Genomic DNA, 14,388 nt, shown 5'->3' with positions numbered 1-14,388 from the left:
ATATGTCCCAATTGTTTTGAAATGTTGGCAGTATGGCCTCGCTCTTTTTGCCTGCTGAGTATTCTAAAGGAACCAGATCTGAGCTTGGAAGCTAAGCAGGATTTGCCCTGATAAGTACTTGGATGGGAACGCATCACCTGGAAGATCCATGCCTTGCCTAAGAAAATCCTATGAGAATTCATTGGGTTGCCATAAATTGACAGGTGTCTTGAAATCACATACCTCCCTCAGCAGGCAATTCCATAGTCAGAACAGCCACTAAAAAGGCTCTCTCACACCGTTACAAGACATATCTCCAGTGGGACTGAAAGAAGGGGTTTCCAGGAAGATTTTAAAACACAGGCAAGTGTCTAAACTGTGTCAACCTCCTTGGAGGAGAAATGGGATAAAATATTATCAACAGAAATTTTCTTCTGGATAGAGGCACACTATTTCATACCAATTTCATTCTCAGTTGTACTCTAAAGTTTATTTATTTGGATTGTGAAGCAAGACACACTGAACTTCACAGGAATTGTGGGACAGTGCTATTGTTTTGACTCTACAAACATGACTTAATTCATTTTTACTGGGGGCAGGGGAGTATTTGAACATTTTTCTTGAGTGGAGACAATCTGAACAGAATTATTGAGGATGTATTTTTAAAGCACATAAATAAATTAGTTTATTATGTACTTCTGGTATGTTTTCCTAATCAGATCTATACCCTGAATGTTTTGCACTAGTCTTGAAAACATTATTTTTTGTAAAATAAATGTTTTATGCACAGCAGGGGAAAAAACGGGGATGGTTTTTCGGTGGGCTGGTGATCTGTGTTAATAATTTTTAAATAAATGATGCAGTAGTGAACAGCTTAAAACTGTATTTTCTAATGCCACAAATTTTCAAATAAATAAATGGATTTTCTGTATGAAATTGATTTTTGTCTGTGTATGTTCCTCTGAGAAATACATGTGAATCACTGGACATTTAAGAAGGCTGGATGGCTATTCACATCATATTTGTTTAAAGCTGAAATAATTAGTTCTGTATTAAGAAAGAGACAAACTTATATTACAGGCTACTAGCCATGAGACCATATTTTCATCCAGAACTGGGAACTGCATGGCTCTCCAGATGATATTGAAGTACAACTCCCAGTAATCTTTGCCAGCATAGCCAATGGTGAGAAACCTGGGAGTTGCAGTTCAACACCAGGAGGGTCATACAGCTTCAGTATATCCTACTGCCATTAGCATCTGTTGTTGTTCGCTACCTTCAAGTTGATTTAGGAGTTTATCACACAGGACAGATCCTGTGCAGAAACCGTTAAAGTGGAAAAAACCTGCAAAAGTTGGTTGTTTTTCACATGATGTTTGGGATTAACCTGAACAGAAATTAGAAATAACCCACAAAAGAAGGTAGTTTTTCAGATGACATTTGTGCCAATGAGAAATAACGTGACATTAATCCAAATGCAAAGTCAACAAGACCCGTTCCTTTTTACTTTCAGGAACTTCCCAAATGTAAAAAGGAGTGTGTTTGGTAAACTTTGCGTTTGGATTAATGTTGCATTATTTCTCACTGACACCAATGAAAAGCAAATCTTAAAGTCCTGTTTCTGCACGGGATTTAATCAATTCACCTCCATGTGATAAAGTCAGACTTATGGCAATCCTATGAGAGACCTCCAAGTTATACTATCATCAACAGCCTTGCTCAGGTCTTGCAGACTCAGGGCCATGGCTTCCTTGATTGCATCCATCCATTTGGAAAACAGTCTTCCTCTTTTCTTACTGCAAGTTGGAAACAACACACACATTACCTTAGCAAGCATTATTGTATTTTCTAGTAAGTCATGTCTTCCTATTATATGGTCAAAGTATGACAGACTCAGTTTAGTGATCCTAACTTCTAGGAATAGTTCAGGCTTGATTATTCATTATTCTCAGAACTCTTTTCCAGCTATTTCACTAATGTCAATGCAAATTCTTCCTCAGCTGACCCTAAAGGCTGCCCTTGAAGAATTTTGTTGACTGAGGCAGATAGCTAATGCCTCACCCCAAATCAAGATCTGTATGACTCAGAGTGAACCGATTTATTTTGGCATGTGAGGCAGAAAGTCCTACAAATATCTCTCATCATTCCTAGCAGTAAAAACACAGTTTTAATAAATAGGAATTTGCTGTCTTTTCATGATGCCCAAAATTTGCTTCCTGAGGCAGCTGTCACCCACTGGTAAATAGCAGGGCCAGCCCTGCACATATTCCACTGCAAATCATCCAGTGAAATTATGCAAAGAGACCCCACGAGGCAGATGCATATGTGTGAATCACTGCCTTGTCTTCAAGCAAATAGCTCATTTAGGAAACAAAAACCCTCTTTAGAACTTTGACAGTTCTCAAATGATTGTCATATACTGCTAATAGGATGATTCATTTTTCATTTTTGACAGTCACTGCCCTACATATCTTCATCTGTTCTTTTCTGTATGTTGAAGATGACTTGGCCAATGTTTGGGGGCAGACACCTGTCTTGTTCGTCATAAAGCGCCATGTGCTATTAATAATAATAGTAACAATAGGTGTAATAGTAGCAAATACCAGCAAATCCTCCTGACTAAAGTCAATGAGAGCTAGTCCAACGTAACTGGAAAATGCTAGGTTGGGGAAGGCTGAAGTATACTTAAATTGTACGCCATGGGCAGGTTTACTTTTATCTTTTATTGTTTGTATGTACAGCACTGTGTAAATCTACAGTGCTATATAAATAAAGCATAATAATAACAAAAACAACAACATGTTCCAAATTACTTTGTTACATTACATTACTCTCAGAATTCAGCCTAACAGTTCAACCCTGAGAAACACAATGAGTATGATTAAACTGCTCTCCAACTCTCCCAGTTTGGCAGGGACAGTCCCAATTAATCATTTGTCATCCCATTTTTTTCCAGCTGCTTTTAAAATATTCTAGTCTCTCTCTCCTCCTCCCACTTTCCCTCCCTTGCCCTCAGCATATTCCATTTGCTGAAAATTGAGTTCAAAATGCAAAAGTAGTTTGCAATCAATTAACTCATTTGGGGAAAGGAGGAGGTGAAATCTTGTCCTTTCCATAGGCTCAGGTTAGGGAAACTGTTGCAGCCTTTCCTAAGTTATATGTTCTTCCTAATCAATAACTTTTGCCATCTTGACCACTCTCTGAAGTTCCTTGGCCACACTTGTTTCTAGTCTTCATCTGTCAGGCTAGGAATCAATATTAACGATTTGTGCCTTAGGAAAAAATTCCCTTCGTTTTACATTTTAGAACATATACACATTACTTAATAATGCTGTGTGTGCGTGCGCTGTTTGCCTTCAAGTTGTTTCCAATTTATGGCAACCCTAAGACGAACCTATTACAGGGTTTTCTTGGCAAGTTTCTTCAGAGGGTGTTTGCCATTGCTATCCTCTGAGGCGGACAGACTGTGATTTGCCGAAGGTCACCCGATTTTTACCAGTTTTTAAAGAATGTGGGTGGGAAATATGCAAGTCTGAGCAGTATAGTTAGGGGTAAAGCACACTGGGACTTGAAGTCCCATAACCTCTGGAGGGTCATAGGTCTTCCACTTTAGAAGGAGTGCTAGGATACAATTCATCCATCTAAGGAACATAAAGCATCATGCATTATTTTTTTCTTTATTAAGCATAAATACATTAGAACAAATTCTGAGACTAGAAAGAATTGACCAAAGGTAAAAGGTTGAGTAAAAACTAAACTTCATATAAAGTAGAATGCCAATCCTGGGAAGATTTTGAATTTTCTTTTGTGAGCAGTAAAAAACCCATTTGAGGTGGGAGGGTCAACTGGTGATAGGCTGCTATTCTATGTGCAGCTAAGTGGCTATGCTGGCTGGTGAATCGAAGTTGTGGCTTCAAAACAGTTTCAAGCACAGAATCACCCTGTCTCATTCATAGAATTTTTGGAATGGTCCAGATAATATCACAGTCCATTTGTAATCAGTCCATTTGTGCTCACCTCTGCATCTGTCTTTCTTCTAACTGCAGTCAATCAATCAATCAATCATCCAGTAAGGAGAGAAAAAGCAGAACAGAAGTGCCATTTTGCAGCAGGTGTGGATAGAAATATGTATGACTGAGGCAAAATGAGAGCTCTCCCTTGGAAAGAGAACTCCTTCATCTATTGCTTGTTCTGCACTCCCAGAAACATTTTACACCCCGCAAAGCTCTCACCTATCCATAGGCTTTTTAGACTTTCCAAAGCAAGAAGAGGCCCCACTTAACACTAGAGTGCTCTGCATATGTATAATCTTACTTGAAGAATATAAAGAATATAATCCTCTTAATGGCACTCACTTAAAACAATTTTAAAATGTATTTAAAGTGTAGATGACTTACTCCTCACCGCCAAAATGCCTAGGAACCAAGCCAACACACAAGCTGTTGATTCCAGCCACGTCTTTGCCTTATCTCTTTGAAAAGTTTGGAAACAATTAATCTAAGGAACATCTTCAAACATCCAATGATGGGAAATGTCCTGACAGAATTCTGCAGTGCTTAGCCCACCTGTGAAAGTAACTAAACTAAACTAAACTAAAGGGTGGATTTGAAATTCACTAGGAAAGGAAGCAGATGAGTTTCCTACTACAGTTGGCCCTCCATGGATTTTTTATCCACATATTCAAGAATCCATGGATTGAAAATATTCCAAAAAATATAAATTCCAAAAAGCAAACTTTGTTTTGCCATTTTATATAAGGGGCACCATTTTACTATTCATTGTATTTAGTGGGACTTGAGCATCCATGGATTTTGGTATACAAAGGGGGAGGGGGGTCCTGGAACCAAACCCCAGTAGATACCAAGGGCCCACTGTAGTTATGAAACTGAAGAGAAAAAGTTAGGTTTTACATCTCCACCACAACCATTTTTAATGTACGGATGAAATCCAGTTGTCTTGTGCTGTAGGTTAATTGTTACTGTTTTAAAAAAACCAAAACTTCTCTCACACACCCACACCAGGGAGCTAAAATGGTTCAGAGAAGCACTTCAAAATGTAGGGAGAAGCTATATGGGCAGTCAGAGGAAATCAGGAAAGAGAAAGAAAATATTGACCACTTGGACACCTGATGCCTATTGCATGCATAGAGCATTAGTGAGATGTTCCCTATCGGTCAACTACAGTCTCTGCCAAATTTTGAAAAGCTCCTGTCTGAGAATGAAACTTGCTTTGATGCTCTACTGTTTCAGCACAAAATACAGTCAGCTCTCTGTATCTATGGATTTTTTTTATCCACGTATTCGATCAATCATCCATGGCTTGAAATATATATATATATATATATATATATATATATATATTCCAAAAAGCAATCCTTAATTTTGCCATTTTATATAAGGCACACCATTCTACGATCCCATTGTATTTAATGGGACTTGACCATCCACAGGTTTTGGTATCCATGGGGGATTCTGAAACAAAATCCTAGCGGATACTAAGGGCTCGCTGTAATTGTCCTCTTCATGTTTTACGTACACTGTCAGAGGTTCTCAAAGACTTTGTATCTAATGCTGAGCCCTGAACCTGGAGTTTCCTGCATGCAAATCAAGCACTCTTTTTAGCTTCAGCCTTTAAAGAGAATAGCGACGGTATTACCAGCTCTCCTTTATCGAACAGGACTACTGTGTTAATATACGGTCTTAATCACTCAAAACAGAAATTGTCATGGTAGTCCTAATAAGAATACTTGTTTTAAAAAGGGAAAGATTAGTGGCTGTTTTCAATGTCTCTTTAATACATATCAGAAAATATAATTTCCTCTTTTGCACTACATGGAAGTCGAGAGAAAAGAAAGTCATATTCCTAACTCCCCCCCCCCCCCATATCTATGTCAGCTAAATAACCAGAAACATTATATTAATAGTTTTTATTATACAGTTATTTACCACATTCATTCTCTGCTTCAGTAGTTAGGAAATCTTGCCCCTGAGTAACTTGTCTAAAACCAGTTATGAGTTGTAACTGAAGTGGATTCACCAAACTTGGTAAATCAACAATTGGGATTAAACATTGCATTTAGGCCCTTATGTTGAATATTTTACATATCTCTCTCTTTTAATAGAGATGCATTGTACAATGGAATAAAAAGAAAACTGTCGCAGTATATTGGTAGCCTGATTAGAATATAGCTAGAACATTTTCCCCATGGAGCTTTGCCATTCATGCTCCAGCTTTTAAAACACAGGAATTTGAAAGGCAGCAGGACAGCTGAAGAAAGGGGGCTGACAATCATTTCATGAATCGGAAGGAGAGAATGCAAAATAGAAAGTATGATAAAGTCATTGGAGGCAGCTGTCAATTCCTTTCTAACCTCCACAAACTCATGAAGTTCACATATCGTTCAAGTTGTCAGCAGTAGAAAAACACACCCATGAATCATGGAAGTCCTTCTATAGACTTCTCATCTGTCCTTACACCTCCAGATTTCAGAGGAATTCAGAATTCTCAGAGTATTTCTCTTTGGCAAAGGCTTTTGTGAACCACAAGAGCAAGGCAGTACTAATGCTTGATTAGAAAGGTTTGAGGTCTAGCTCTGAGAACATCTGTTAAACACAACTACGCTCTTGGTGGTGGAGTAATGTTTACTGCTCTCCCTCTGTGCTGCTTTTTTTTAAAACTACTCTCCATTGCCTGCAGTGGAAGGGAAATAATTTATAGTACTAACCTGTAGGATGGTCTAAATTCTTTTCCCATGTTAGGGGTGTGGCAACTTGGCAAGAGACTGAGAATACTTCGGGTCCTACCTCCTCATGTGATTTCCCAAATCTAATAACAGAGATGGAATGGCTGTAGCAAGATTTCCATGAACTGTGACAGGGAAAAATCAAAACTGGATATGCTCCAAGTTTGGAAACCGCTCAACACATCAACCCAAAACACATAGCCTAAAATGATCAGTTCATATGAAGTCACAAGAATGTTGTTTTTGCTGCAGAAATGCAATAAACTCTGGCAAACAGTGAAGGTCTCTCAGCAGTTTAAGTAAGGGAAACTCTCCCCCATGCCACCTGAGGCTGGTTGGCTAATTGCCTCTCTGCAATCCTCCTGGATCTGCGCCTGCAAGCACTCTCAGCCCTTCTCTCTCTGAACGTAGGCACCTCCAGACAAGCTTCCTCCCCAGAGTCACCACTAGGCTGTTGCACCATAGGAGGCCCTTCCCTAGCACTAGGACCTGGTTGGGCCTCCTCCTCAGGGCCTGGGAGAGCATAGCTGGGACCTGGCAGGGCAGGATTGCCACCTGGTGTAGCCTCAATCAGCTCTTGCTCTGGAAGAGGCTCATCCTCCAAGAGCTGATCTTGGCTGGCCATGACACTCAGTCTATGTTCTCTCATCATTCAGTAGACCTCCTGCCCTCCCTGAAGGCCCCTCTGGATATTCTTTGAGGTGGGGAAAAAGGGGACACTTAAGGCAGGAATTTCTGGGTTGCAGCAGCAACAGCCATTGCCACTTTAGCTCCCAAATCACTGCAGTTGCCTCAGGAAGGTTGATAAACAGAAGTTGAAAAATTGAAGCACCTCAGACCCCTGCAGTTATTAAAATGTGTCCCCTTGGCTTTCTGGAGAAGCCAGATGTTCTCCCAACCATCTCCATTAGTAGTACCAAAATTGAACGCCCTTTGAGATTTAGGCTGATTCTGTCCTGTTTCGAGCTGCAAGAACCTCTTTTTTAGGGAGCGCACATTGAGCCTGTCAAGAAGCCTTTGCCTGTCACAACTAGAGATAGGTTTATGTGTTGTAACAAATAAACTTGCCAGTGAAAGCCAAATTCACCATTGCTTTCCCTTTGTTGGAGAGAAAAACCTCACCAAATAAGCCCTGGTCTTCCTGGGAACAAGAAAGGCAATCAGAGTCGTACAATAAAATTGGGGTTTCCATTGGAGAATCTGAAAGATCCGCCCTGAAATTCCCTATGTGTGGTGTGTAATTCACAGGCTACTTTGTGGGAAGCACGTGTGACTCATTTGGAAGAGGGGCTCATTTGCCTTCAAGTGTTAAGCCCAGGAGCTCATTAGCTGCTTGTCCTTCAGAGGGCCATCGTGGGCTTGTCTTAATGAAGGGGCCTGAGGAGAAGTGGGTCAGGCTGCCTCCTCCCCACTCCCACCCCTTTGGCTTCCAGCGCCAATCTTGCCAACTTTGTCGGAGGGGGAGAACAGAGCCCCTTTCCCTGCACTGTGGCTCCTTTCCTGAGAACACTGGCTAAGCCTTCAATGCTGGGTGGTCCCTTTATTGCCACACAGTGAGAAGCCAGGATCACTGCAGGTCACATCCATCTGGCTCCAAGGAAGGGGAAGCACACGCAAGTTAGAAGTGCGGATGTCTTAATAGCAGCCCCTTGTGAAGGCTTGGAGAAGGAGCCATTGCCTTCTCCTAATGGAGGTGGTTGGGAGGAAGCATGATGAGGCAGTCTCAGCACTTAAACAACCTTCTTGATGGACTGCATCTTCCAGAATGCCCCCAGCCAGCAAGGTTAACAGCGTGACCATGCTGGCAGGAGAATTCTGGGCACTGGAGTCCAAAAGAGGATCTTTCCCAATTCTGGGCTGGGTTCGCTGCTCTCTCTGACCCCATGTGTATGTGTGTTGGCGGTGGTTGCCCAGGTTCAGGAAGAGCGGGACGATCTGTATCAGAAGTTCACCAAAGCCATCAACGAGGTGCAGCAGAAGACGGGCTTCAAGAATCTGCTGCTGGAGCAGAAGCTGCTGGGTCTGGCCAACATCCTGGAGAAGAAGGAAGTGCAGCGCAACGAGGTCCTGGCAGCCTCCAACCTCGACCCCAGCGCCCTCAGCGTGGTCACCCGCAAGCTGGAGGTACTCTGCCCCCTACTGCTCCCTTCCCAAGGAATTATACTTACTTATTAGGGGTATTTTCATATCTCCATCCAGTTTTTTAAATCTCAATGAGAATCTCAGGTAATGAAGAATTGCTGGTGGGGTGAACACATGAAGGCAATAGCCACACTGGCAGAGAAAAGTGCAGCCTCCCCAAAAAATGAGCTTTCTCCAGCCCTGCCCAAGCTTGAAGTCCCATTTTGAGGAGACAGAAGGGAGGAACAGCAATTTAATCTATAAAACCAGATTGCTGGGATTTCACTCATTGTCACCCCCGTGAGCATAAGATCAGGGTAAGGATGGGCTTTAGCACCAACACAATGCTGTTCTAGAAGTTTCCTATTCATGTGCCCCGTGCCCAAGTGGCAAATGCCAGTCTGCTGGATGAGTGCAGTTTCATCTGGTCCAAGAATCTAGATTATGGCAAAGATCAGGCACACCTTTTCCCATGTGTAGCTGAGAGGGCCTGAAGTAACGCCTTGCCTTTTGGGCCAAAACTGTCTCCTGCTTATTTACCCAATCACCACTGGCATGGACCCCAAAACAAAGAGGGCAAGGGTGGTTCAAGCCCCCTTCATGAGGAGGCTGGCGCCCCTACCCGAAATGACCTGGCACCACCAAGAATCCTATGTAGTTGAGCTTCGTGGGAACTGTCACTCAGAAGCATCCTAAATGACCATTATTTTGCTGTTGCTTTCATGCTACTCAGAGTGTTAGGATCTTTACTTAGGTGGTGAAGATAATGTTTGTTTAAGACAGTGTATGGTGTTTTCATTGTCTTGTAAAAAACATAACTGCAAATAGTCAAACTTAATGGTGACCTGCCTGCCAGAGGTGAACACCCTACTTTAAAGACAATTTGGGGGTCGGTAGACATGAAAAGCAGGGGCTGCTTTGTCTGCCTTTACAGTTCCTTCCTTCCTTCTTCCCTTTCTCCCTGAGGCCTCCTGGGGCAGTCAGGGCCTTCTAGCTCCTCCAGGGGCTCAGGGACCACCAACCATACAGTGAGCCTCCTCTTTTCCACTCCACATGCTTTTCCTTTTTGCTGAGTTCCCTGCTATTTCCCCCTTCTTCCTATGCTGCCATCTCTGAAATGCCCTCCTGCTAAACATGAACACTGTGTTTTCAGGGCTAGCAGATCCTTTCCCCCAGGAGCCTTCCCATGCACTGGCACACTGCCCACTGGGCCAGGCCTCAGATTCAAGGGCAGCGACCAAGAGGTCAAGGCTCCTGTGCGCATCCCAGTGGCTCCTTCCACCTTGGGCTGCCTCACTTGGCTGGCTGGTCCTTGGGATGGAAATATCAGTCTCCGGGGACCTAAAGCATCTGGGAATGGGCTTTGCAGCTGAGACATTCCAAGTCCTGCTGGCGCCAGTAACTGGAGATGTGAAAGGCGAGAGAGGCTTCCCAGAGCAGAGCACCTCACTCAGCTGCTTCTTCCCTCTGAGGCTTCCACATTCCTGTGCTCAGCTGCCGCTACACAAGGCAACTCCACAGGGAACTTCCACTTCAATTTGTGCCACTTCCTTTCTCCACTTCCCTTGCCAAAAAATACAGGACCAAAGGAGCTTTCCTCTCCTGAGACTGATGGTCACATCTTAAGGATGTAACTTCTTTGGACCCCCCCCCCCCCCCAAGATTTCCAAGTTCTGTTTGTGGGTTTCTTAGTGAGGCTGCAAATCCCAGAATTCTGTGTGATTTTGACATGGCAGTTAAAGTGGAATATAGTGCTGTAATAGTGCAATGTGATAGGGCTCTTGTTCAGAGGGGCTTTGCCTTTGCCTTCCTCTGAGGCTGAGAGAGTATTACTTGCAAAAGATCACCCAGTGGATTTCCATAGCTGAGTGAGGATGGAAGTCCTTCTCTCCAGAGTCATAGCACAGTGCATTAAACGGGCTCCGGTGTGTGAGAGGCTTTCCATACCTGGTCTCAGCAGGCCTCCTCCCATTTTTCAAGATAAGATTTGGGGGAACCTGTGGAGCTGTCCTTTCCTTCAAGAGCCCCTTATCAAGAGCAGCAGCTACACAAACACCAACGTACTCCTCTGCTGGAGCCCCACAAGTGCCATACCCATCGGACGAGGGGCTAAGGCTTTTCCCAGACACTCCTTTCATTAAAAGAAGGCTTTTATAAAAGGCTTGCATGGAGCAGTCTTTACATTCACTCACAACAACCTTGCACAGTTAGCTGTTTATTTTGTCTCATGTTTAATGGCAGGCAGCAGGTTGTAGCCAAGCCCCCATGTGTAAAGCCAGGGGCTGGGGTTGCAGCCCCAATTCTCAGTTCTTGGAAACAAGCCAGCGTGGTCTGAATGCCCCAAGAGTGGCCCTTCTCTGAGCCAGCCCCATCTCTTGAACTAGCTTCCCCTGTAGGTGGTATAGGAATAGGGGCTGAGCAGGAAAGGGATGTGGACCTTTGGTTCTGCCTCTGTGATGGTGAAGATGACCTGGAACAGACAAAAGAGCTGTTGTCCAAATATATATATGTATATGCATATATATGTTGGGCCACAACAGGAAGGTCATCCGTAAGAGGGCAGGGACCTGGCCTTCAGGCCTCTCTGGTGTGCCACGGTTCTCCTGCTTCCCTTTCCACCAGCCTCAGACTTTACCCGGGCCGGGAGCAAAACTTACTTCCACGTAAGGGTAGAAGCTGCGGTAGCCCTGTTGATGCCAGTATGGCCCTGTTTCAAAGTGCAGCCTGTAGGTGCCCGCTTTCAACCGCTGGGGTGCCAGGCTGCTCTTGTCCAAACGCCTGTCTGTGTTGGTTGCGCTGGAACAGAAAGGTGTGAATGGGCGCAGCAGCACAACCAGCTCTTTCGTGCCCTTGTTGAGTGCATCCAAGAGCCCTTGCGCACTACAGAGCTATTGGACTATGATTCCACTTTGCCATTGTCCCACTCTATGGAACCCTGGGATTTGCAGTTGAGGGCATGTACTTAGTGAGAGAAATGGATTTGAATCAAACATAAGATTTAATAAAAGAGTTAGAAACACATGAATAGAATAGAAATTGTGTTAGACTATATAAACGTATGCTATAATTAAATTACATATATATAATATGGAACCACATATATACATGTATACTATTATAATCAATATATCTATTCTAATAGGATTGAGTAAAGGTCAGCTGAGGCCTTTAACTGAAAGGGAATTTTATAAAAAATATATAGGTTAGTAAAAGAAAGAGTTTTTAGATAAGCTTTTTATAACACTGTTATTTATTAAATATATTGTTTTACAAGAATAAAGGGGGGTTATGTTGTTGATGATAAACAAGATACGCTTATAAAATATGCTGGACTTAGTTATTTTAAATAGTATTTTTTTGTCTCTATTAAGATTATCAAAATGGCTAAGTGTTCTGTATATATATATATATATATATATAATGAGATAGACTTGCATTACAAATATAACAGTTAAATTAGACAAAGAAGCTTCAAAGGAAAAAAATTTTTGTCTGCACCTGTAAATCTAGGATAATGTTACAAGGGAATAATAAATCAAGAGATACGGGAGTTTTATTCTCCCTAATTGACAAGAATCTTTTTTTTATAAAAGGGTGACTTAAAGTTCACAAAAATTTCTAACTGACCATGCGTAATGGGGGGGGGGGGGGGTGATGAATATTAGAACACACTTATGAATCTATAATGGCTAATTTAAATGGTCATGAGACGTATGATGAGATATGTTATGGGTGGAGTTTTTACATACTTGGAAAGGTGGTCTTAAAATTGATCACATGTCTAGATCTAGCCAATAAAAAATGAGATAACAATATTGTAACAGAAAATGTCTTATAAATACTGTATAAAACCTCAGATGGTGTGCCTACTTGCCTGAGACACCCCTTCTTGCAAGATTGTAACTAATAAAATTGGAAATTGCTGCTTCACTTGTTTTGTCCTGATTCATTTGATTTGGTACTTAGAAAAATCTGTATCTCACACTTAGCTGCTTCGGAGGGTAGTGAAGTCTCCTCCTTTGCAGGTTTTTAAACAGAGGATGGATTGACATTGGCCAAGGGTGCTTTGACTTTGACATATTCCTGCATATCATGGAGTTGGACTGGATGACCCTTGGGGTCTCTTCCAACCTTGTGATTCTATGCAGTCCTACTTAAAGTGGATCCGTAGTGCTATAACCATGTAGCGTGGAAAGCCCTCTTCTGTCCCACCTACCTCTTTATCAGCTCCATCCACAATGCGTTAGGATCCTCCAGCTGCAGGAAGTGCATGGCCAGGCCTGTGGCAGGGAGGCCGGTCAGGACGTTCAGGGCGTGGACGGTCAGAGAAGTGTGGGGCTCTCTGTCACCAGTCGGAGCCTGGGATTCAGAGAGGGCCATGTCAGAGCCTAAAAAAGCAGCCGCTGAGGTCTGCTCAGAAGCCGCGCAGAGAATGCTAAGTGCCTCCCTGCTGCAGCAGAGGCAGCCCTTCTCTGTCGCTTGTGTACTTAAGTGTGAATTTAAATGTTGAGGTAAAGCTGTTGAACAACAGATTGCCTCACCTTCGCATTTGGCAAGGCCCTTTATTTTTCTGAGGAACATTCTTTTTTAATAAAATGGCCACTTGCCTCAGTTAGTGTACTTGGCAAGGTCCCTTTGCACTCCTGAGGAGAAAACGTTAAGCCCCTTTTTCTGCCAATGGCCACGTTTCCCCTCCATTGGTGACTTTTCCCACTATGTCTCAGCATTGGATTTTCTATTTGACTCCGTAGAATTGTCATATTAGCGGGACTCTTTGTCCCCATGTTTGTGTGCCCTTAGGCCTGGTTTCATAAATGGCCATTGTGTTTGGGGTCTATGTGCCTTTCTTGTGTGGCATGGCGCTCCCTCCTCCACTGACCGAAGCTGGTCAGTCTAAGCCATTTGTGTGCATTTGCAGATGACCACTCAAAGAAGAAATACTGTTACAGGTAAGCCACCTGTCCTTATAAACGGAGTATGTTGGATTGAACTTTCTCAATCTTTTTAAAAAAAATGTCTTCCTACCCTCCCCAAATTTACAAAACGGTGTTCAGTGCAAACTTTCTCATCTCCTGTTTTCAATCTTTTTGGTGTTTTCTTCGGAACAGAACAAACAGAAAATGGAAGACAAATGTCAAGTCTCCCCCAGGACTGGGACTCCATTAAAATAATTGCAGTGGAAATAAAAAAACAACAACATACCGAAAGCTAACATTCAAACTCTTACCCACATGAAAGCAAATCTGTAAATGTACAGTCGGCCCTCTTTATCCCAGATGGCAAGGGACACCATTTTGCTATGCCATTGCATTCAACGGGGCTTGAGTCTCCATGGATGATGCCAAGGGGCCCTTGTTTGTACTTTAAAAGGATTTTTTAAAAAATGGATAAAATGGTGCAATCTGGAACAGTACGAAAAAACCCTACAGCCCTTTTCTTAAAAGCCTTCAGTTCTAAAAGGCCCTCTGAATAATAATAATAATAATAATAAAAAAGGAAAGCGACAAGAAATGGAGTTGCAAAGGCCTCATCCACGTTGCAGAAAT

General features: G+C 42.6%; 1 protein-coding gene across 1 annotated transcript; it reads right to left on the bottom strand.

Moving 5' to 3' along the window:
- Positions 1-11,154: 11,154 nt before the first annotated feature.
- Positions 11,155-13,222, bottom strand: LOC149315089 (5-hydroxyisourate hydrolase-like). Its single transcript, XM_089523601.1, has 3 exons — positions 13,059-13,222; positions 11,500-11,638; positions 11,155-11,312 (listed from the first exon to the last, which is right to left on the bottom strand). Exons 1-3 carry the CDS (start codon positions 13,220-13,222, stop codon positions 11,223-11,225), a joined length of 393 nt encoding a protein of 130 aa, XP_089379727.1. The 3' UTR covers positions 11,155-11,222.
- Positions 13,223-14,388: the final 1,166 nt, after the last annotated feature.

The sequence above is a fragment of the Sceloporus occidentalis genome, unplaced genomic scaffold (genome assembly GCF_023333645.1).
Source record: "Sceloporus occidentalis isolate IW3139 unplaced genomic scaffold, rSceOcc1.0.p SCAF_4, whole genome shotgun sequence".
NCBI lineage: Eukaryota > Metazoa > Chordata > Lepidosauria > Squamata > Phrynosomatidae > Sceloporus > Sceloporus occidentalis.
This window is presented reverse-complemented; position numbering and strand designations above follow the sequence as displayed.

Bases quoted from the DNA above. Each gene is read 5' to 3' on its own strand.
- LOC149315089 (XM_089523601.1), bottom strand. From the start codon at position 13,222: ATGGCCCTCTCTGAATCCCAGGCTCCGACTGGTGACAGAGAGCCCCAC. The intron at 11,639-13,058 runs GTAGGTGGGACA...TTTCTGTTCCAG, and splicing joins TGGATGGAGCTGATAAAGAG to CGCAACCAACACAGACAGGC. The intron at 11,313-11,499 runs GTAAGTTTTGCT...TGTCTGTTCCAG, and splicing joins GCTTCTACCCTTACGTGGAA to GTCATCTTCACCATCACAGA.